This window comes from Lineus longissimus, chromosome 18 (genome assembly GCF_910592395.1).
Source record: "Lineus longissimus chromosome 18, tnLinLong1.2, whole genome shotgun sequence".
In the NCBI taxonomy this organism is placed as follows: Eukaryota; Metazoa; Nemertea; class Pilidiophora; order Heteronemertea; family Lineidae; genus Lineus; species Lineus longissimus.
In genome coordinates, this window is record NC_088325.1 from 9,967,002 (window position 1) to 9,991,093 (window position 24,092).

Below are 24,092 nucleotides of genomic sequence, written 5' to 3' on the forward strand. Positions count from 1 at the left end.
GATTAGCCGAAATAGTTCCAAGTAATCTTATATTTCGATAGTTGTACAGAATTTTCTCAACTTATCGTATGTATATACCTCGGTGATATAAAATATAATGCTTGCAGTTGATTTTACATTTGAATGGACTTTTTGAAAAGTTTTTAGAATCGAGGTTAACAGGGTCAAAAGAAATAGTTTTTGGCGCCAATGATGTCAGCGACATGGCCGATTTGTTCTAAAGTTCGGGTCGATTCTCTTGGAATCCATTATGCCGATGCTCACTGGCCGGCTGTGATTTTGAAGGGACAAATTAGGTTTGGGATCCAGGTAACCAAGATGACAAGTGTTCGAATTCCCTTCCGTGCACCTCCTCATTCTGTAGCATACTTCTTCTCGCTAATAATGATTTTGCAAGTGTTGTGAGGTGGTTTGTATATGCCTTGCAAATCTAAGGCCAACAGTTACATTCTGTTTTGGTGAGATCTTTATTGCAGTTGGTGATTTTTTAAAGGCTCACGCCGTCTGCCCGTTTACATTGGTCGTCGCTTGAATGAAAATGGCACATTCAACTGCCGTACCGGTACTCCAGTATAACTATATGTGAACGAACGGCGATCCCCTTTAAACATCCTGGCAGCAGTGATTTTCAATCTACTACCCCCTCTCGATATGACGAAGGAGTATAAAAAGCCTGAATCTCAGAATACCCTTTATCTAATTCTAATTTGAGATGTTGGTGCCCTTGTATTTAACAAACTTTGATATTCATATACTTCTTGTATTGCACAATGTAGGACTCCAAAATACCAACTTTCCTTTCTCACCGGCTCGAGCTCCCTTTGATGATCTGCCACATCCATGTCGAGGGTTACCTCCTTTCGCCATCTAGACCCTCAATGTATTGACATTGCTCAGCTTCAAGACAACGCACGTCAATTTTGGCGGAGGCTACGGAAGCAATACCGCTGGAGATTCAGGCCTATGCCTTTCGCATTTTTAGCGGAACACTATTTAATAGGGATTCCGCGAAGCACCCGAAGAGTAACCGTAAACGCCTATCCTATCGTACGACATCGTTGTCATGAGGTCGAACAATTGGATAGGCGTTCACGTTGGCGTTTCAGTGCATTTTCGAAAACTCTCTATGTCGTCGTTCCGTGTGTGTGCTGCCACCGTCGAGTAATGATTCGAACTGAACGTAGGGGCCTACGTCTTACCATGTACGACCGGTGTAGACGTTTGAAATGTCCTTGAATAGAATTTCCAGGGAACAAAGGAATTCCTAGCTATTGACGGTCACGGCTTCTATAGACTCATAATCCATCAGAATACAATACATATGATAGTACCGGACACTATTTTTTAGGGGGACATTTTCTACTAGCAACTCCCAAATTAGAATTAGTTAGTGTTTTCACTATTAAATTTTAAGACTGATCCCTGCGATAGGGCTATATTTTCAAGGTGACATGAGCCCAAGAGATTAAGGGGTACAAAAAAGCCGTGGGGGAAAAAGTTGCGATGGATGGGGGACCTGGTATATGTGGTTAACTACAGATATGGGTCTTTTGTGAAAGTAAGGCCTACAGTACACGTCACAGAAAATTCTAACCGTCAAACTAAAATAGGTCGGACAATTTTCCAAACGGACTTTTTTTCTTATTCAGTGAACCAATCTGCCAACCAGACGGTTCAGGATCGAAGCAGTTGTTCGGAGCAATTAATTCATAGGACACGCGAAGATTGCCGACATTTACTTTATACTGAACTTCAGGCCTTTTACTCGGCACTTGACCGAGCTTCTTTGAAAGACTGTGTATACATAACGCACGGTGTCGTAGCGGGGCGGGGGGCGCAATTGCCCCCCAGAAGTCACCAATGACCAGTTACCGTTTTTTCCTACAGTGTCATTTTGTACCCCTCCCCCCCCCCCCCCATACCAAAAAGCTAGCTACGCCCCATAACGTACACTCCGGACGCACTTGGACCGGCCTTAGGATGATGCATTGGACTGTAACGCTTGCGAGAGGCACCCTGGCGCCAGTAGTTCTCGACATACTCCGCCCTCCCGAAGTTTCGATTAGTCGCATAGGAGTATCAAAAACCTAATCAGATGGTGCGCATCCTGATAAAAGCAGGGGTAAATGTTCGCTTCAATTCTCCGGCCCTCTGAAGAAATAAGTGGGTGCGAGGGGAGTAGCATTCGACTAAAACTGGTATTCAGGGATACGTTCACTACGGCCGAGAATTCATTCTTGCTACGTAGGATGGGAGATATAAGAAGGAAAATAGTAACTCCGAAATACGCTCGGACCCAGCGGTTTTTTTTATTAATTAAATTGATTATTTCTTCTTGAATGAAAAAATCAATTTTTGGGCTTAATTTTATCTGCCTCCATATCCCGGGGAAGCACAATTATGCAATTCACCGGCCTCGTAAGGAACGTTGCTGCGAGAACATGTTATTCGGAAACATTGTATATTTTAGTGCTCTTCAAATTACGCGCCAATGGCAACTTTTGCTTCCACGAGGGCGCCTACAATTAATTAGGAATTTTGATTGGTTGCGGAGCAAGTGCACCTTCAGTCCCGGACCGTGAAGTACACATGGTACATTGTGTGTGTGCTTTGCATACGAATAAGGATCATGAAGTCGAGGTTGGAGCGTCTTCTTGAAACCAAATCACTGTCCGTCAATTTGTCGAGACAAATATCAGTACGCAAATGAAAATAAAAACACACAAGATTAAAGCTATATGTTTTTCTACTGATAAATAACATAACATCGACTATTCTCATACATATTAGTTGCTGATTATTGCATAGTTCTTTGTATAAATAGCGAAATATCAGCATTTTGTGGACTGCGAATTGATTTGTACTACTTTCACTTAAAAGTGATAAGGTTGAAGATTCGCCATTTTTGTCACATGTTCATTTTCCATCTCACATGACCTGTTGTTTGGCCCCGTGATCAACCTTGCTTTATTTCCTGGCAAATTCAAAATTACTGTCGAAACCACATGGACATGCTGGACCAGGCCTTGGAGACAGGGTAAGTGCAGAAAACATTGAAATTCCATAATCAACGCAAATAGATTGCGTACTGCCAAGGGCGCCTGAATTTTGTTCTCGCCATTTCGAAGCCATTCCAGAGCACGAAAATAAACTTGGTTCCTGGGTATTCGTGGATCTGTGTCACGTGATACCACATTTCCTAGAAGAAACCCATGTGGACACTGTTTTTGACACCCGTGCTATGTTTCGCCGGTTTGTGATTGTGCATTGGTTTCTTTTTACGTCTTAATGTTAAATTTTCATGGGATGGCTTTCACAAGTTGCCAGCATAGGCCATATAGCCTAGGCTACATAGAGCAGAGGGCATAAGCCATAATCGACATCAGTATGTACACACTGATCTACATAAATTGTCATGATGATGTATACTGATTGTCTCAGTTATTAGTGCACTAACAGTGTTGTTTATTGACATTGTTGTATACATGTGTGTATGGATAGTAGGCCTATGTCCTGACACTAATCATGAGACATATATAGGCATAGCGCTAAATCCAACTGCAACTGGTTTCAGTTGCTCAAAGCATTTCACCTTTATTACCCCTGGCCCTAGCTATTGGCCAGCACCCCCTACATTCTTGATGCAAGCTCTACTCTATGGGAGTGTCACAGGTCCGAGCTGCAGCTATACAGTGCTCAGGACTAACATTCTAATAGTAATAGTTTGCCATCCATGCCTGCTAGGTACCCATTTACTCTTGGGTGGAGAGAAGCAAGTAGGGTAAAGTGCCTGCTCAAGGTCACAAAGACGAAACAGCGATGACCCTTCCGAGAATCCAACCCACGATCTCCTGATTAACCACTACACCACTGATCTTCCGCTAGTTTCTGCAGTGACAGTCACAGTGACATTGTGACTCGGACTGACGCAGTGACTGTCTTTGACATGATGACTGCATAGGTCTTTTCTTCAACGACGAACTAGAGTCCAAACAAATCGTATGCACACACTGAGAAGACGTCGGAACAGAAGGTCTAAGCAAATTTTGGACAATGTCAATGCCATGGCACAGCCTAAAGTGAAAAGAATAGCAAATGGATTTAAAATGCTTTCAATTCCGATTCAAGTATGTGTCGATCAAAACTTGCCTTTTGTGGCGCGGAACCTCTTTTTTGGGAATTCACCTCATTACGATATTTCAACATGTTTGAAAAAAACGGTGACTCACCCCAGCTCCTATATTAAAATAGGACGCAGTTCTGCCTACTCATGCTCTCTTGGCTCATTATCAGCAGTGATCATTGTTTATTTCCTGTTGCCATGTTTTCATGATCTCACGTGTTCGTGGACACTGCTCAGGATGCAGCCTAATTAGTTAAAAGTTCATTTCATCATACTTAAATGTACCAGAATATTGACCCTGTACTTGGGTCTTGGGAGCTGTGGACAGATTGCTCGACAGGAGTTTCAGCAGAGAGCAAGCAGAACTTCATCAGAGCTGAGAGATTGCGTTGTCTTGCAGTTTCGCTGGACTTAGAAATTGCCTACCGCCCTTCCCTTTATAATGATCTAAGAACCATATGGATCCCAAGATTCTATAGAACTAGACCCAGTATGTTTAAGTTTATTGAATTACCTAATTCGGACAATAAGAAAGTTTGCACTAATCTGGGACACTTTGTATATCATTTGTTTAGAAGACGAGATAGCCTAAATTGATGGTGTATGTATCCTCACGCTGCCAAAATGATGTAAGACACTTATTACCTTTTACTCCTGTACTTTAGGCCGACAGGCCTTGTAGTGTAATGAATAAATAAAAAAATAAATAAAATTAGGTTTTTGGCATGTTTTACATAAAACAAACAATTCATCAAGGATGACATGAAGAAGACGATAACTCAGAATCCAAAAATATATTCTTTCGATTGTTGACCTAAATCTTCCCTTTTTAGGTCAATTAAAATCCCTGGCGAGACAAAGATCTAATTAGCAGATGGAGATAACATCACATTGACAGTAATGTGATCTGTAGATGTGACAATGACATAACACCCGCCCCATGTGATTTTTTTGCAATAACAAAGTTGGACAAAGAAGGGGGATTTATGCTATCACTCAGCTGACCTGATGAACTCATCAGCGTTTATTTTGAATATAAAAGAGACAAACATTTTTAAAATTAACTTTGTTTGTTTAAATTTTCAGAGAGGAACTTGCATTGCGACATCTGATTCACTAAGATTTTTCCTTTACTTAGCATTGACTTGTTTGATTGGATTTTTTTCTGACATGTTCATGGTTTCTCGTAATTTTAGGGGTCAGGAGCCAAAAGCTAGCGACTCTCCATCTCCAGAGGATCAAGTCACACTCACAGGTAAGTAAGGAAGTTGTCCAACAAACTTTCCCACATTTTCTGACTTGATAAAATATGCTTTTAGACTCATGATATCAGTGGAACCAATAGCGCATTACTTCAAAGTACATGTAATATGTTTTTTGGTGGAGTCTAGTAATCACGCAGTCGGTTCCGTCACACCTGTTATGCACGTTAAAAGAATCTGTCGACCGTTAGTTAATACACCTGTTTTGGACGTTAAAGGAATGTGTCACGATTCAAATTTCCTCGCCACATTAATTCTTGCTACGTAGGATGGGAGATATAAGAAGGGAAATAGTAACTCCGAAATACGCTCGGACCCAGCGTTTTTTTTTATTAATCAAATTGATTATTTCTTCATCAATGAAAAAAAATCAATTTTTGGGCTTCATTTTATCTGCCTCCATATCCGGGTGGCAGTGATTCTCACATGCAGAATTTCTTTCTCTGTAGATTCAAGACCTTTCTTCTGAGGAAATTTTCACAGATAATGGGTGATATGAATAAAGACTAGCAAATGTTTTTATCTAAAACTCCATGTACATTTACACTAGACCTTTCTGTACAAAATTGAAGTAAAAGCATTTGCTAGACTTTATTCATATCAGCCAATGATACATAAACTATTGGTGAATGATTTGCCAAAAAATGTACTTATTCATTAATGAGCGGTGTTTCTTCAACATATCTATGTCCAAGTTGGCCCATTAATACCAGAATCACGTTAACCTTTCTTGGCAATTTCAGAAGCTGCTGATGGGACATCTGCAATCACTGACGTAGCCAGCCAGGGCACGATTAGTCTGGACCCGTCAATGCAGTATCAGTTCAGAGCCGAGGCTACACAGGGACTGGATGGTGAGTACATTGCCTCGGACAGAGCACTTCGCTTTGATTGTTTGTCATATCTGCAAGCAACAAGCTGTCGAGAAGTTTTGAAGCTTGTAAAGTTTTGTTTTCACTTCATGAAAGCACGAGGGATTGGAGCAGCCAGTATCTTCTTCTTAGCTTTCGATTTTCTTCCATCATGTCTATGACTATATTACCACGCCTATGTCTCTGATATACCTGGCAGTCGTTTCTTAGTCCTCCCTGGATCTCCAGAGCTTTGTCTCCATTGTCGCACTGTCCTATGGCCAGTCTCGGTGTCCCAGATTAGGCAGTTGGAGCAGCCTAATGAAATGGATTTGGATCTAACGTATGTAAGCTAGTACATGTTCATCCTGACAATATCAGGCCCTTTCGCTCAATGCATATTTACTCCCTCCAACATGCATAAGGAGAAGTCGTGTTGTAGGCCCTGTTTGGAAAAGGATGGTACATGTTTTGCCTGGTACTACATGTACCTGCAAAGATTGTTTTATTATTTGTTTATTTATTTGGCTTGAAGAGTTATTTTCCTATTTTCAGGCCAGGTTACGTACCGGGTTGTTCAGGTGGCCCAGCCGGATGGAGGGGACGCACCTGCTCAGGTTGTCCAGGCATTCCCAGCAGGAACGCAGGTTGGTTTTGGCTCTCTGGTCTAAATTTTATGCGGTGATAAACATTTCGTACTGCGCCCAGGGGTTCATACCCACAATAGGATTGTTTTACCTGTACCTATTAAATAGGTCTTTGTTGAAGAAAAGACACTTCTCAACTGGCGAAAACCCGTAATTTGTTAACACACCATGTGTAAATTTACTCGAAAATGATGGACACTATCCATGGTAATTTGAATGACTTGAAATTCTAAACTTACCCCATCAGCAGAATGAATGTGTTAGAAATCTTTCCTAGATCCAAATACAAACATTTAAAATTTAGATGAGACTTCAGAGAAAACCATCCATTCAGGGTTCAGTGGAACCTCCCTTAGCAGACACCTCTCTATTCAGGACAACCTCTCTCTATTAAGGACACTAGATTTGGTTCCAAATTGGTTGTTTCCATTCAATTTGACCTCTCTAATCAGGGCACCTCTCTATTAAGGACAGTCAGTCCCGAGGGTGTCCTTAATAGAGAGGTTCTAGTCTACTGTATATAAATAATAGCTCTAGCAGATCTTTGGTATAACAGTCGCCAGTCAGAATGCAGATTTGATTCGCCAGGGTGATATTGAGGGCTATTGAGTCCTGCATTTCTTATGTTCTATAACTCTATCTTCCTGCCAGGTTATTCAGAGCCCTTTCAACGGTGGCTCCCCCTCACAACAGGACGATGGAGCTGAGCAGCGATTTACATATTTTCCGACCGTGACGGCAGCCGGTGATGCAGTTTCCTCCCAAGGCAACGAGGTCGCCACTGTACCACTTGGACAGGTTTCAACAGCAGCTGGAGGTTGGTTAATTCTCAAACAGAGCATGATTAATTCTTCAGATATATCCAAAATATTGTAAACGGCCAAATTTCTGCGGCGTTGTGATGATTTTGGATTTTAAAAAGCACAATTATGACTCCTTTTGGCTCGAAAAGTCATTTTAGATTCAAGAAATCTTGATAAAAAGCTGTTTGTCTATCTGGAGGGAAGACATTTTCCTGTTTTTTAGGGCAGCCACTCTTGTATATTGGCACGACAAACGGTGAACTTAGGTCGGAAATCTGGTCCTGGATACCTCTTCATCTTGACCTATGTTATTATCATGAAATAAAAAATGAAAATAGGAATTATTAAATTTTTTATACGTGGCCTGTATACTTTGGACATGGAAAAAAATTAATGGGCAAACTGCCCTGGAATTCACCCGTGTTTTCCCACATTTCTGCACGCTCACAGTGGACATACAGGGTGTTGCTCAATCGCCTGATGTGGTCTCGGTCCCATTGTCCAGTGCTGGAGGTCTGTATTAAAGAGATTCAGATTTTGGTCAGAGACCGATGAGGTACATTGTGTATTTTGAAAACGGATATCACGTTGTCTGTGTCAGAAATGCAATGAAACACTGCATCTCTAATAGATTATTTTTAACAAAACAATCGACTTGACTTTATACTGTTAACCAGAGAAAAAAAATCACCCCGTTGTCGGATCAAAATCTGAACCTCTCTATTTTCGATTGATACTTTGTGTTTTTTATATCACATTTTCTTGTCATGTCGCATCAGTCTATATACTCTCTTTATTCTAATTTTCTACATTTTTCTAGGTCACCTAAATTATGTACTCTTGTTTTAATTGACATTTATATTCCCTTTCGTGTGTCATTCTAAATCATGTCTACCAAGCACTATATTTTCTTAGTAGAATTTTTCAGTACATGTACCTACCAAACCATTGTCCGTTTATTTTCACGATTTTTCATTACATATTTTCCTTCAGGCCTTCAGTACTTACATGTTTTAAATGGCAAGTCTTCCTATCTTGAATGTATCTTAGTTTCAATTTGTTACATTGTTCTTGGTCAGCTACTCTTGTTTTACTTGACGTTACGTGTATATTCCCTTTCACGTTGCTTTCCAAATCGTGTCCAACAAATCGAACACTTGGTTTTATCAAAAATTGATTGAGACTAAGAATGTGGAAGCAATATAACAGCATCTTATACACCACCAGGTACCAAAATCGGACACTAGGGGGCTTTTAGAAGCTAAACCGGCTCCTAACCAATAGCTATTGTTGCTATCATAAATCTGGGTATTGCTTGCTTTATTATTAGTGATTTTAAACAAGCTATTAGCTTGGTTATAATGGTCTTGATAAAACCATTGGTGCTGTAACTTTGTCTGGCCCCCAGCCCAGTAACTAGACAAAGCCCAAGTCGTGTAAAGACATTCATAATTCCAGCCAACAGCAACCTTTCTAGCGACGGTGAGAAATCATCTAACACGTCTCACAGACTTTATTTACTTTCCCAGGTCAGTTTTACGTGATGATGTCACCACAGGATGTCTTACAGGGCCAGCAGCGGACTCTCGCCCCAAGAACTCATAGTTTCTCACCCAAGATAGAGGGCGGTAGAAATACGAGGGATGAGAGGAGGAGAGCTACACATAATGAAGGTGAGACCATCAGTCAATGACTTCCCTGCTTAGTTTTCTTTCGCACCTTAAATTAAATGAGTTGTCGGACCAAAACGTTCAGAAAACTTACTTTGGCTGTGGCTCCGTTTGGTGAATCCAACACAGCATGTGCTACTCTATCTCTCGTTGGAGAAAAATCATATCGCTGTCGTAAACAGGAGGCGCTGTATGTGCTACATGCAAACTCCATGTTATATTGTAATGATAAAGGCAGCCTACAAAGGACACCCTCAGGACTGACAAATGCTGTCCTTAATAGAAAGGTGTCCTGATTAGAGAGGTCAAATTGAATGTCATTGAGCAATTTAGGACCAAAACTAGTGTCCTTAATAGAGATGGTGTCCTTAATAGAGAGGTGTCAGCTAAGGAGGTTCCACTCTATACATAAGTTACTTGTTTATGTGTTCTGGAGGATGAGTAGGGGCTGATTGATAGCACGTTTATTGATTGATTCCGATAATTGCAGTTTACACACGCCCGTGTGGGCGGAGTAAAAAAACCTTTGAGCTGTTTGGAGAATGAGAGCACATGTATGATATGTGATAATGTCAGCCTACTGATGTTTGCCTTCTGAAGCCTGTGTTACATTAGAAAGCGTAACAAAATAATGCCTGATGTTGTGTGATCATACACTAAAGTTCCGGAATATGATGTTTCAGTTTGAAGGAAGTTGTGACCTTCCAGAACATACCTGAGTCGTGCTAGCCTAATGGCTAAAATTGCTGAGACCATTGTACTTGAGTGTCTATGCCAAGATTTCACCCAGGCGGTAAAATGTGAGCTGTATTTGGCTGCCTGTTGGGGATAGATAACACACAATGAATGATGATGTTTGTTCAACCATTTTGTCGAATTAAGTGCGTAGGGTCCCAATTCTTGGCCACGCTACCACAAGGGCTGAACCCCGCCGTGGAAACCTGATGGGTTTTATATCGAGTTTTCCTTCTCCTAGACTGGTTGTCTACCATGGCTTAGGAGGCCAGTCCCTCCTTGCCATAAAGATGATGATGATGATAACGGAACTCTCCATACTATTTTGTATATATCATCACCTCCATTTCAGTTGAACGACGGAGACGTGACAAGATAAACAGTTGGATTGTGCAATTGTCGAAGTTGGTGCCAGAATGTGCTCAGGATCATACAAAGCAGGGACAAGTGGTTGGGGTAGGTAGTCCCTCACAGGCAAGGGGCAAAAGTCACCTAGCCCTCACATTTTCCAATCCAAAAACCGTTTGTGTTAGAGAACCAGTGAACAAAAGAATGCCATTCAAAGATTTTTGTATCAAAAGGATAATTGATTTTTGGGGCCCTACTGCTGTCCTTCAGTACCAATCGCGATGGCCTGGTGGTAAGGTGTCCACCTCATAAACAGAAGTTCGCAGGTTCAAGGCCCGCTGGTAACCTCTTTCCAATGCTGCCAGTTGGTTAGCCCCTAGTTAAGGTAGTTAAATATAGGGTGCAAACCACCTTCTCACCAGGCGCCTGGCATTGGAGAGAGGAGTTTGGAAGTAAAGAGTGTCTCATGCACCAAAGCTGGCTGACCCTTTCATCAGGGGCAACCCCCTTACCAGCAAACTTGACTTTACTTTCTGTTCCTGCAAGCTGGAAGGGCTGGAAGAGGACACTATCATAAAAAAAAGATTGTGTTGTATGATAGATTGGTAGCTATAAGATTCTTCTGAACCCCTTCTTGCATATCTCGTACAGAACAAGGGAGCCATACTCTCGAAGGCGTGTGACTATATCAATGAGCTGCGGGCAACCAACTTGCATATGGGGGAGAGCCTTAAAGAAACGGAGCGCTTGTCGGTCGATACTGAATTATTACGGCAACAGTGTGAAGAACTAAAACAGGAGAATGCAGTCATGCGAGCCACATTACAACAGCACGGAATCGTCCAACCCTAGATCTCAACTCAGCAAGACAATTAAAGGTAAGGGGTCATGTTGGTTATTGGTTATGATTCTATTCACATTGGATTGTAAGAAGCCTTCTGATTGGTGGATGCGAAAAGAATGTTGCTCATTGACCAATCAGACAGCTTGTTACATTTTGCACCTTGCTAATATATTTCATGACCCCTTCCCTTGAAGTGTCTTGCCCTCAGATTTAGAAGTGATAGCGACGTGGCAGGTGATTTGAACCCGCTACCTCTCCGGTTTAGAGTTCACCTTCTCAAAAACCACACCACTGCCCCTCCCCTCCCCTTCAATTTGCACCTTTCCTCAGGTGGCAGTTAGGGACTCCAGATCAGGTATTGGTTGATCAGAAGGGCTGTGCTCAGTCATGGCCAGACTTTCTGCACCAATCAGTCATAATTTATGTGTCTTCTGATATAAGGTAAAGTGGAACTTTTATACCCCTGGTACAATTATATCTTCTGTGTGCATTGATGTGTACTGCAAGCTGTTTTATACACTGTAGGGGCTACAATTATAGCCTCTGCATACATTTAAGTGTACTGCAATCTGTTTATACACTGTAGAGGCTACAATTATAGCCTCTGCATACATTAAAGTGTACTGCAATCTGTTTTATACACTGTAGGGGCTATAATTATAGCCTCTGCATACATTAAAGTGTACTGCAATCTGATTATACACTGTAGGGGCTATAATTATAGCCTCTGCATGCATTAAAGTGTACTGCAATCTGTTTTATACACTGTAGGGGCTACAATTATAGCCTCTGCATGCATTTAAGTGTACTGCAATCTGTTTATACACTGTAGGGGCTACAATTATAGCCTCTGCATACATTAAAATGTACTGCAATCTGATTATACACTGTAGGGGCTATAATTATAGCCTCTGCATGCATTAAAGTGTACTGCAATCTGTTTTATACACTGTAGGGGCTACAATTTTAGCCTCTGCATGCATTAAAGTGTACTGCAATCTGTTTTATACACTGTAGGGGCTACAATTTTAGCCTCTGCATGCATTAAAGTGTACTGCAATCTGTTTATACACTGTAGGGGCTACAATTATAGCCTCTTTGTGCATTAAAGTGTACTGCAATCTGTTTTATACGCTGTAGGGGCTACAATTATAGCCTCTGCATGCATTAAAGTGTACTGCAATTTGTTTTATACACTGTAGGGGCTACAATTATAGCCTCTGCATGCATTAAAGTGTACTGCAATCTGTTTATACACTGTAGGGGCTACAATTATAGCCTCTGCATGCATTAAAGTGTACTGCAATCTGTTTATACACTGTAGGGGCGACAATTATAGCCTCTGCATGCATTAATGTGTACTGCAATCTGTTTATACACTGTAGGGGCTACAATTATTACCTCTTTGTGCATTAATGTGAACTGCAAGCTGTTTTATGCACTGTAGGGGCTACAATTATAGCCTCTGCATGCATTAAAGTGTACTGCAAGCTGTTTATACACTGTAGGGGCGACAATTATAGCCTCTTTGTGCATTAAAGTGTACTGCATGCTGTTTATACACTGTGGGGGCTACAATTATAGCCTCTGCTATATTTGTACCACGTTACCTAACCAAACAGAAAGAACCAATCTGCTGCTGGAGGAGAGTTGCAATTTCAGGATACAACACAACAGTAACGACCCCTCTTAGCGGTTCATCTGAGTCACGGCGACAAAATTTTCTTGTTCGCCAGCATTTTGCTCTGCAAGTTTGGTTTAGTTTGACAATTTCTTCATTTCTTTCTCCTCTCTTTCAGAGCAAGGGCGGAATTCTTTCAAAAGCGTGCGACTATATCAACGAGTTACGGACATCGAACATGCGGATGATGGAAAGTTTAAAAGAAACAGAACGATTGTCCGTGGACTCGGAATTATTACGGCAACAGTGCGAAGAACTCAAACAAGAAAATGCCATCTTACGCACCCAGTTACAGCAGCATGGACTTGTGCCTTCAGATATAACTGGTGCTACGTCATAAGAGTGGACCATGTACATAGCGACTGTTTGCTGAAGCGGGGGTGTCCTCTGTTGCCATTTTTGCTTGTGATGGTGATGCGATGATGTTGCAATCATTAGGTTTTGTACCAGCTGTTGGAGTGCTGCCTACTTGTAAATCTTTATGGCCATTGTCCACCTTATTCTAGTGATTGTACTCTAGATACTAAAATTGGATGAAAATGTCTCTAAAATATTGCAATATTTTCAAAAATAACCAAACAACACATTTGGATACAATTTTTTACCTTCTAGTGTAAGATTGTACACCTTGTCCTTGAACAATTTTGAGGCAGGCAGATCTGCTGTTGGTCCTACGGTCTTACGGTAGCAGCTCCGCATATCATGATTTGGCCATCCAGTTGCAAGTGTAGTCCAGGTCCACTGGTGATGACAAGAACTAGGATTAACTACACCCTATCACAACTCCATCCAAAGAAAATTGCAATAGGAATTTCCTGCTAAGGGATGACCCATATCTGCTACAAAAATAAATCTTGGAGCAAGTAGCATTAGTTCAAAATGCACTGCGTGTTGTGACAATTTGGGTAGATTACCGTTTCTAGTATGAAGTTCACCGTTCCTAGGATGTTTTGGATGACTTCAGTGATCATCCTAAAAGCACTTGAGCAAGGCACTTCACCTTGAAAACTTACTTACTTAGGACTTGTCATGTCTTGAGGGCATACAAAACTTCATTTATATCAGTATCCACATTTTTTCGGTCGCCAGCCTGCCTGTCGATATTTTCCCAGGTCTGGCTGCTTCATCTCCTCTACCATACTTGACCAGGTCTCTTTTAGACTGCCTTGATTCCTTTCCCCATCAGCTGTCCATCGAATAAAATCCTTGGGAGTTTGCCTGGTGGCGTGCAAGTCCCAGGCTACTCTACCATCCTTTTGTGAACAGTTTTGACGTTTGTGTGCACCCGATTCTTTGAAAATCTGGTCTGTGGGTTTTGGGATTTTTTCGGACTATTCTGCTTACTCCGCAAATTTCCGTTTTGCAGTAGAAATGGTTAACCCTCAACCTCCATTTTCTTTATGAAGTGGTCTAATGCATTAACTGGAAGAGTCGAAACGGGGAAATTGAGGTGAAAAGGGTTGATATTGAACTTATCAATTGTTCGGTTGATTTTGTAAACTCCCATGCACATCCTTATCATGAGCTATCAGGACTTATCAGTATTTTCGGTTCATGCCAGATTTGTTGTCATAAATGTGGTTTCATCCCGATAAGCCCAGATTGCTGTATTTTTCTAGCTGTTTGAGATAAAAAGATCTTCATTTTCCCAATTCCTGATTTTAATGTGTCGTGTTTTAGTGTATGATTTTAGTGTTCAGTACCCAAGAATATAGATGGTTTACAGAAGAGCTACAGGATGGATTTGGGTACATCTACAGTAGATAGAAACTCTCTATTTAGGACACCCTCACCGGCATAGCCTAGATGCTAAAACTGCTGGCTATCATGAAATAGTTGGTTGGGTGGGTCTGATCCCCGGGAAAACTCTGGATTGTGTATCTGGGTCAATAAGTGTGGCTTTCAAGGAATTAAAATTGCTGGCTCAAAACACAACATATGAGTATTTGAGGGTCTGTCTGATGAGATTAAGAGCGATGTTCCCTTGTTCCTGAGTGTCACTGCCGGGGCAAGCAAAAGATCCCACACAGGTTGACAGTAGCCTATAGTGGCCTCCATACCTCCAGGAAAGATCCAATAGGGTTACAATACTGGTAATAAAGATGATCTTCAAAATTGTAAAATCCCCAAAATAATCTGAAAAACAATTGCAGCCTTCCTTGTCGGAGGTTATATTACTGGAACCACAGCTATTTTTTAAGCCTCGCTATTGTTACCTGTTTAGAATCGGGTCAAGAAAAGAAGGGCAACTTATGGTTGAGTGATTTCCCCTACTGAACACGACGGTCTCAAACCTTCAATACATATCTTCAAATTATTTATGGTAAAATTGTTTTGTTGTAGAATTTGTTGTGCTTTTTCTGTCCCATGTAGTCACTATCACAAGGTTCAGGGGCGTATATCGAGACATTTTCAAATTAAAGTTACTTCCACGCTCAGGGATGTGACGATGTTTGATTTTTGGAGCATTTAAATTTTTTATTTCCTAGTGAAAAGGGTTTAATATGACAGCAGAAATTGAAAGCTCTATGCCTCAGCTCTCTCCGTGGAACTTTTCATTTTCAAAATTTATGATGAGACAGGATAAGGATACAGTTTTAAATGACTATTGTTTTAGCTCGGTTAATATGGCACATTTGAGTAAAATATTCTTTACAGTCTCAACATTTTCAGTGGGCATTGAAATTTTGTTGGCCAGTACTTGCTGCTGTGTTCCCAATTTAGGCCAGGCTTACATACGAGTCATATTTTCTCTTGTCGGTATGTTCAGTAATTGCCTTTTGCTTGAACGCAAGACTTGAAACGACTTTAGAGGGGGTATTGGCATCATGAAACTTGTGTAGTACGCTCTTTGGAAATGGCTTGTTCTCAAAGTGACATGTCACAAGTGTAAACTGGAACTCTATGTTAGCTTAGCCTAATGAGTAATAATGGGTGAGTAGCATCTGTAGATCTGGCTACAAGTGTGCGTGTATCTGGATTTGAGTAAAACAGGTTTCCTAGGCATCTTAAATTTGCTCTGTAGATCTGCCATGTAGTATCGACAGGGATGTATGTGTATGTATGTAATGTATTACGCGGCTTCACAAATGCCCTGTAAATAAAATTTTGTTACACTAAATAAAATATTATGTGAAAATAGTGTTTGAAAATTTTTTTATTAACGACTCTTTAATATGCCGGTTGAAGTAGATCTCAGGTGCTTGCTTTGGCTCTATGTAACTAGTGGAAACGCCAGGATGAATGAGATCAAGGCTACCAAGACATGTGGTCCTTGATGTTGAGACCGAGTGGCAACATGGTCCAGTACGACTCTCTGCTGAGTCTGGTGGATTTGGAACGTGGCGCCTCTGGTGGGGCATGCAAGAGTGTGGTGTGAGAGAGTTGGAGGCGCTGGCCTCCCTTTCCGATAAGATGTCGATGGGCTCGGTTTCCCACGAGTCCCTCCTTGGAGTCAGCAGCCTTGGAGTCCGATGCTGGTTTTGATCCTTCATAAAGGAAAGGATGATGGTTTCCCTGGTTTTCGAGTCAACAAAAAAATGTTATATGGATAGACAACAAACTAAAGTACATAACTGTAAAAAATAATTTATTTTCAAGGGTGATATACAATAATATGACTTAATACATCTCACTGTACAATACACACAAGACATAGTATAGTTTTTTCTCTCCAAAATACCCGATATATGTATGCAATAGATTCCGAAGCCTCTCAACCATCACCAATAATTTATCATGACCCTTTATATCTCCTGCCTCTGGTAGGTATGCTGTTACCCGAAACATTTGTTTCCTACTGGTCTCCGGTTGCCTACCTTTTCTTTGACCAAAAAACTTCGCATTTTGCCAAGTATATTCTGCACAGATTTGGGAGCCGTAATGCATAATATACGGTCGAATTGAACTTCATGGTCACAATCTCGTTTTCATACTGACCACCTGAATTATCAAGACTGTGTTATATATTCCTAACAACCCGGGAAATAATATTCTATTTTCACACTGGCTAGAAGCAAAATGCTACCAGTTCAAAGGTAAATTTAAAGAAAAACACATTTAGCAACGTTTTTCTGTTTGATATGACTGAAGAAATCGTGATTGATGACAGATTGCAATCGCAAAGGCAAAAATATTACAGGAAAATAACCATCGAGACTAGAAAAGAGGAACATTTTTAACTGCATTCACAGCTGTTTTTCCCAGGGTGACTCAGCTGTTTTGAAGACAGAAAGCAGGATAAATCTTTAAATATGTACGATATCCCGATACACTTCAATGTGCCGTGCTAGCCCATTTGACCTTTTAGCAAAACATGGTGATGTTAACTTTGCCAATATCGATTTGTACGACTAATAATACATTTTCAAGTACAGTGTATCTTTTATTAGCACAGGAGTGTGAAGTTGAAGTCAAAACCCACATTGAACAAATTCGCACAAGGATTTATTCGATGTGGGTTTTGACTCTTAACTTCACACTCCTTGTGTTTATTAGCAATTTCATTGGCAAAGTGCCTCTGAAGGTCATCATTTGCTGACTTGAGCCCTTAACGCCTACTGCCTAGCTGAGAATATTCAGTGGCGTATCACCATGGGACCTATTTACCCACGTCCCTGCAATAGCCAACACCACGTACCCAATTGCCTCCAAAATGTCCACACCCAAAATGTCCACACCTCAAGTCACAAGAATGTTGCTATATATTCTCAAATCAGCAATAGGCATTATCAAACATTCGTATCCAGTGGGTTTACTTATTTTGCAATTTATTGCTGGTGTCAACTGTCCAGCACACCGATTCACACTGATCGTGGACATAAAATATATTAGCAATAATATATACATTTTTGTTGAGCCACTGCGACCATCCTCCCAACAGCTGTATTCCTCCGTTGAGCTACACACACACCACAGACAAAATCATCATGAAAACGAAAACATTATGAAATACTCAAGGGTCTGTCAGATGAGACTAAAAGCCGTGGTCCCTTGTACCTGAGTGTCTATGCCAGGGCAAGTAAAAGATGGTGGACAGTAGCCTATAGTGGACTCCATACCTCTGGCAAAAATCCAATAGGGTTATGACGCCGGTAATGATATGATATGATATTGTTTTCAGAATGTTTTTACATGTTTTAAGCGTCACCCACACATGACTTACAAAATGGCACAATTGTGTCAAAAATTAATGACGAAGTGCGTGATCCATGACAACCCATGCCTTTCAACAAGAGGCATCACTGCGGAAATGTTTTCAAAATATTTAGCGTCACATGCACAGGACAGACAGAAAACAATGTCATGTGCAAAGATACACTGCATGATTTACATCCAGAAATATTGTTCCAGAACAATGTTTTTATTTCTTTCAACAACCGCAAACGACAGTCAAATGAACATTAGGTAATTTTTCGTCAATTTGTCTGTTGTGTGCACACTGCTTTAGAGTGAGGCACTTGACAGGGTTAAAAGTGTTATTGGAACATACTCAGTTAATTTTTAGTAGTACAACCTGAGTCCAGGTGTATTTTTACAGAGGACCAACAGGTGGACTTTGCTAGTTGGTCAGTTCAGTTTGTGTAATGGAGTCAAGTAGGTAGACAACTAATATATGCTCTGGAGGAGTAAACTTTGTACCAAGGGTAGGAAGTCAAGGAGACAAGCAACACGGGTCGGCCCAAAGGATAGGAGTAGGAACAGTAGGACTGCAGTGAGTATAAACCAGTTTTCAAAAAGACGTGAGACTGCGGGCCTACATTTTTGGATATAGACTCTGATGCGAATAAATTAAATCATTGGCAAGGTCAATAGCGCATGACCTCATGAAACGCACGAAACATCGAGATTTTTTATTCTTTGGCAGATGTCTTGTTCGAATCTGTACAGAGTCAGATGTGCGAAGTTTCTCAACCCTGTCAAGCCCCACACTCATGTGGAGGAATATCAGCTGTTTCATAAATCGTCTGGCTATGCATAAATAGGAATTCACTACACCGGTTCCATTTCCAGTTCCTCAAAGGGTGCCTCCTCTTCGCCAGCATACATGGTCGCATGGAGGGCTATCACAAATATCGAAGCACCTGCAAGATGAAATTGAATAATTATATGAAATATGGCTTCTTCTTCTTCTGTGTTTGGAATTTTTGAGATGCAGGCATAGTCAGTCCATTTTTGGTCTTAAACAAAGCCAGTTGTCCTAATGGAGTTTGGCGACAGAGCCACAGAGCCCCAAAGCTCAGTGGTCAGGGTGGTGTATTTCTGCAAGTATTCCTCTCGAATAGAGCAGAAGGGCACCTGACTAGTGTTTTGAAGGTCCTGAGTTCAAGGTCGGCCAGTGCCACTTAGTGAATTCTCAACTGGCCCAGAATTCGCACTCCTTGGTCTCACCAGAAATGTTTCTGGATAAGAAGCTGGGCAAGGAATTGTAATGCACCTTGAGACTGTTGAGTGTTGTACAGTATAAAGCACTAAATCTTCTTCTTTGAGTTTAACTGTTCAAACTTTTACACTGTTGGGCATCATTCAAGAATGTGGCAGTGCAATGCAAATCTGCCTCTGTCTCCTGTAGCTTTACTTGGAGAGGCCAGGCCTACCCCAGTTGGTAATCAGAGGACATTCTTCCAGGATGTGTTATAGTGTCTGATCAGGAAACCACATTCACAGATGGCAAATTCACACAGGCCCAGTTTTCGTAGATGTGTTCATTTCTTTTTTTATCTTTTCATTTCCCATAATGGCTTAAAAAGGGGCGATCATTTGGAGCTGTACGTACCTATCAACCAGAATATGACAGATCCAGCCCCAGCGATCCAAAAGACTGGAATGGATATTACTCCTACAGCAGCATATTGTTGAGCAAGTGTCAGATCTCGTCCTGCAAAACAAAAACGGAAGTGTCCGTCATAATTCTCAGGATAAAAAATTCAGTTCTAACACAATCAATGTCAATCATCACCATGACATTTCAAATGGTTACACCATTCTTCTGCAGAAGTAGACATCTGACCGCTCGATGTCATAGCGGACAGACTCCGATCCCGCACGTGACTTCATCTGTAGCCCCCTTCGTCTCGATTCATGTTGGTGGTTTTACGAATCCAACCGTATTGCGTGGCAGCCAGCAGTGTTAACCATAGGCTATGAGGCAATGAGGTTTAGCAACATTATCAACTTGATGAACAAAGACAACTACATGAAACTTCAGAAAAGATGGGTCAGTTCAAGTCAATGGAGAATACTTTGGGCAAGACTTGGGCCACCTTTGTCACAGATTTTCTTCAAACTTGGGAGCATTTGTTGCCTCTAGTCTAATCCCAGAATTGGATATCCCAATTTTACAAAATTTAACTAACGGTATGGATTTTTACAGGTCTTCAATGCAATGTGATGTTGGAGACAATGTGCTAATTTTGGAGGTGCTTTTCATACATGTAACCTTGAAATCCCACCTTCAGGACAGCATCTCTTTATACTAGGAATCTATGATTGTAACAAATAATAATAATAATGTGACGCATTTATATAGCGCTCCTCAGTAACGGAACTGTTAAAGCACTGTGGGATATCAAATTATTACCCCGGTCTCCACAGAAATCAATCAGGGGTTTCAAGGAGCAACCAGAAGGCGCTCACTTGAACTTGACCAGTGGGGGAACCAAGCAGTGACTCGGCCGGGAGTCAAACCCACGACCTCTTGATCATGAGGCCGACTCTCTTCCACTGCGCTACCGATGCCCCTGAACAATTCTATTGCAAGTCAGCCACTTATTAACGGTACCGGGGGTACTTTGAAAACTGTCCTTACCCATTACTTTGATCTTTTGATCTGTGTTCTTTATGCTAATGATGTAACATGCTCCAAGCGATGCGGCGATGGCTATCAAGAGTAACGGAGATGTTATACTGAAATGGAAGATCGGTATATGAACTTATGCGGATCCAACACAAGTGCATTATGAGCAGTGAAGTAAAGTAGCACCTCTCTATTAAGGACACCCTCGGGACTGACTAGTGCTGACCTTAATAGAGAGGTGTCCTGATTAGAGAGGTCAAATTGAATGGAAACAACCAATTTGGGACCAAAACTAGTGTCCTTGATAAAGAGGTGTCCGCTAGGGGAGGTTCCAACGTATTTCACTTTAAATACGTCTGTCATTCAGGATAACTGGGTCTTGACGCACTTACAATGTCAGCTCAGAACCTCACCACACTCGACTCCAAGCCAGGATGGCTTACTGCTACTATAGGTCACAACATCGTAGCATACCCTTAAGGTATCCGCTACCTGGGGTATAATGTGTCAAGGTAAACAGGTCAAATTATCATTCGCTGTTTGAGCACCACAGTGAGAGGTTCTCATAGTGCATATGTCAATCATACAGGTACAATTTTTTGATTTTGCAAATTCCTTGATGCTTAAAAGCTCAAAGACACCTCAAAATCTGCTCTTTAAATTTGAAAACACAAAATTCCGTTTATATCATGGGCAAAGTCAAGTGTTTTGAAAATCCAAATTCCGTGCCATTTTTTCGGCACCCCTAATATTCCCGAATATACTTACATGCAAAATATAACCAATCCCAGAAACACAAACAGATAATTTCCTTGGAACTTTTCGATATTTTTTACAAGCCTTTGTCCTGCTGGTGCAATCCCTTTCGGCATTTTGAATTGCTTTGTTTGAAAGAATTCATTCCAAGGTTTGACCTTTTCCCGCGTCTTCTGAAACCATTCCCGCGCTTGGATCTTGTTCAACGTAATCGCCATTACTCTGGAAGAAAAATTCACAACGCCAACAGTTATTGACATGATCAGTTTACGAAAGGATTCTTTCCTCCTTTAAATAATGCTGGATGTCTATTAAATGAATGTTACAGCCGGTGCTTGTCCAAGCAGACGTCAATGCAAGTAAATTTCATCCAAAGCAGACGTCAGTGTAAGTAAAGTTTATCCAAAGCAGACGTCAATGCAAGTAAAGTTTGTCCAAAGCAGACGTCAATGCAAGTAAAGTTTATCCAAAGCAGACGTCAGTGCAAGTAAAGTTTATCCAAAGCAGACGTCAGTGCAAGTAAAGTTTATCCAAAGCAGACGTCAATGCAAGTAAAGTTTATCCAAAGCAGACGTCAATGCAAATTGCAAGCAAAGCTCATCCAAAGCAGTCGTCAGTGCAAGTAAAGTTTATTCAAAGCAGACGTCATTGCAAGTAAAGTTTATCCAAGGCAAAAGTCAATGCAGGTTTTTAAGTCGGATAATTCCAATACTCTTGAGTGAAAATATTCCTTTGTCGACTTTGTGTTCGCATGAGAATGGAATAGAAAGTATCTATTTCACTGCCTTAGGCAATTTTTGGATTGTTCCCATGGACTGCCGTGTTGACTTCAGGCAAGTCATGTATCCCCACATGTACCACTGAATAAAACATCAAACTGATAGAAGTCCAGCACAAATGTACACTGGGAAATAATGCTTTCGAAAACTGTCCGTTATGTCAGACAGTCTAAAGATAAACTTGCTCTGTCTAATTCTCCAACTGAAAGAACTTTAAAAAATCTCCCTGGACATGTTCATGCTGCCAAAATACAATCACACAAGTATCATTTTCTTTGCACGCTGGCCAGTAATGGCTAATTAGACATGTTCTTTTTCACACCAAGTGACCATAAAATTACACGTATTCCAGTCCACATCATCAGCAAGCTCAGGGATCATCTCAATGGCTTAATGCCATGTGAGATGGAAATTTTTTCATCAGAGTGGTCAGCAAACTTGATGGGAAAATTTCATCATTTTTAAAGTTCTGGCATATTTCAAAAAAAAATTTGTTGTCAGACATCTGGCTTGATTTCATCATCTAGAGGGTGGGGGAGAGAGTTCGGAGAGAGATAAAAAGTTGTTTCAGTTTCATAGCAATAAGAAGTTTTGAGATGACCCCTAATCAATTTCAATCAGCTGTCAACCGGCGACACCAGGCTGTTCAATAAGCACTGATTTAATTTGTATGTAATACACAACAGCTTTATAAAATTAGAGGTCCCTACAGAGATTCAGTGCAGATTTAAAATACACTACACAAGGAAATTTGAATCAATATTTCTATTGCTGTCATCAGCACAAATCAACACGCCAAGACACTCATCAATGCGCCAAGACACTCATCAATGTGCCAAGACACTCATCAATACGCCAAGACACTCATCAATGTGCCAGTAGGCCTACAGCAGCACCTTAGTTTGTTTAGTGTGTTAATATATCTAAAAGGAGATTCCCTAGGCCAGTTTACCGTCTGACGGGGTTTACGCCACTATAGTAAAAGGTCGGTTTACCGTCCTGCGGGGTTCATGGGTTAACATGTCTTAATCGCGACATCTTGGTCGCTTGGTCAGAGCACAAACTCAATTGTCAATACGAAACTTTAGAACTTCGGTCCCGGAAATGCCGGTGTTGCGATTTGCGCATTACTCATACTGACCAATCAGCCAACAGCGCCAGCAAATGACATAGCGCACCTGATTATGCACGATTTACATCATTTGATGGGTCTGTTCACTGATTGGTCAATCATGCCAAAATTGACCTCAGGATGGGTCGAAACTGACGGATTCAATTTCAACTGTCTTTCAATAAACGGTTGCCGTGCGCGATTTAATATAAACAAATAAATCAAGTCGCTTTCCATATCCATCCAGGGACGGCAAAGATACACCTTATTACAGATGTGTATTGACAATGCAAAATACACAGGTCTGACGTTATCGCGCCATAAATAAAAAGAAGAATAGTTATTCTGCACAGTTTTTTGGTGTCACCCTGTAAACAACATTCCATCAAAACGGTAGCAACTTTCGCCACATTAACGGGTTTTTGTACACATTTCAGCTGTGTGTTTACGCTTACAGTTGGTCAATAATTTAAGGACAATATCAGCAAAATTTCAGAGAAATCGGAATAGGCATTTACCCTAATCTACTGGTGGAAACTGCAGGTTCAGGCCCGTCCAAGTTTCCCAACAATTTTTCTTGATCAGCCATCGAATCTGCTTGTAGACTGAACTGGTCGAGTTGGATAAATCTGTCAAGTTGGTTTGTAGAATCCAGAGCGTTTTCCTTCAAGTTATCTACGCCTGCTT

At 41.0% G+C, this 24,092-nt stretch overlaps 2 protein-coding genes across 3 annotated transcripts; one reads left to right on the forward strand and one right to left on the reverse strand.

The window, feature by feature from the left end:
- The first annotated feature begins 2,898 nt into the window (after positions 1-2,898).
- On the forward strand, positions 2,899-16,097 carry LOC135502051 (upstream stimulatory factor-like). Of its 2 annotated transcripts, XM_064794536.1 has the most exons (9): positions 2,899-3,037; positions 5,320-5,378; positions 6,129-6,239; positions 6,792-6,883; positions 7,535-7,700; positions 9,216-9,359; positions 10,444-10,547; positions 11,091-11,317; positions 13,083-13,221. In XM_064794536.1, the coding sequence occupies exons 1-8, from the start codon at positions 3,006-3,008 to the stop codon at positions 11,289-11,291; spliced, it is 909 nt and encodes a 302-aa protein (XP_064650606.1). In that variant the 5' UTR covers positions 2,899-3,005; the 3' UTR covers positions 11,292-11,317; positions 13,083-13,221. The 2 variants fall into 2 exon arrangements, with proteins under 2 accessions (XP_064650606.1, XP_064650605.1); XM_064794535.1 differs by lacking the exon at positions 11,091-11,317 and having other exon boundaries at positions 13,083-16,097.
- Positions 16,098-16,536: 439 nt separating this feature from the next.
- LOC135502053 (prenylated Rab acceptor protein 1-like) lies at positions 16,537-24,086 on the reverse strand. The gene is made up of 5 exons (XM_064794538.1): positions 23,924-24,086; positions 21,528-21,737; positions 20,772-20,869; positions 19,740-19,841; positions 16,537-19,047 (listed from the first exon to the last, which is right to left on the reverse strand). The coding sequence occupies exons 1-5, from the start codon at positions 23,992-23,994 to the stop codon at positions 18,956-18,958; spliced, it is 573 nt and encodes a 190-aa protein (XP_064650608.1). The 5' UTR covers positions 23,995-24,086; the 3' UTR covers positions 16,537-18,955.
- Between the last annotated feature and the right edge of the window lie 6 nt (positions 24,087-24,092).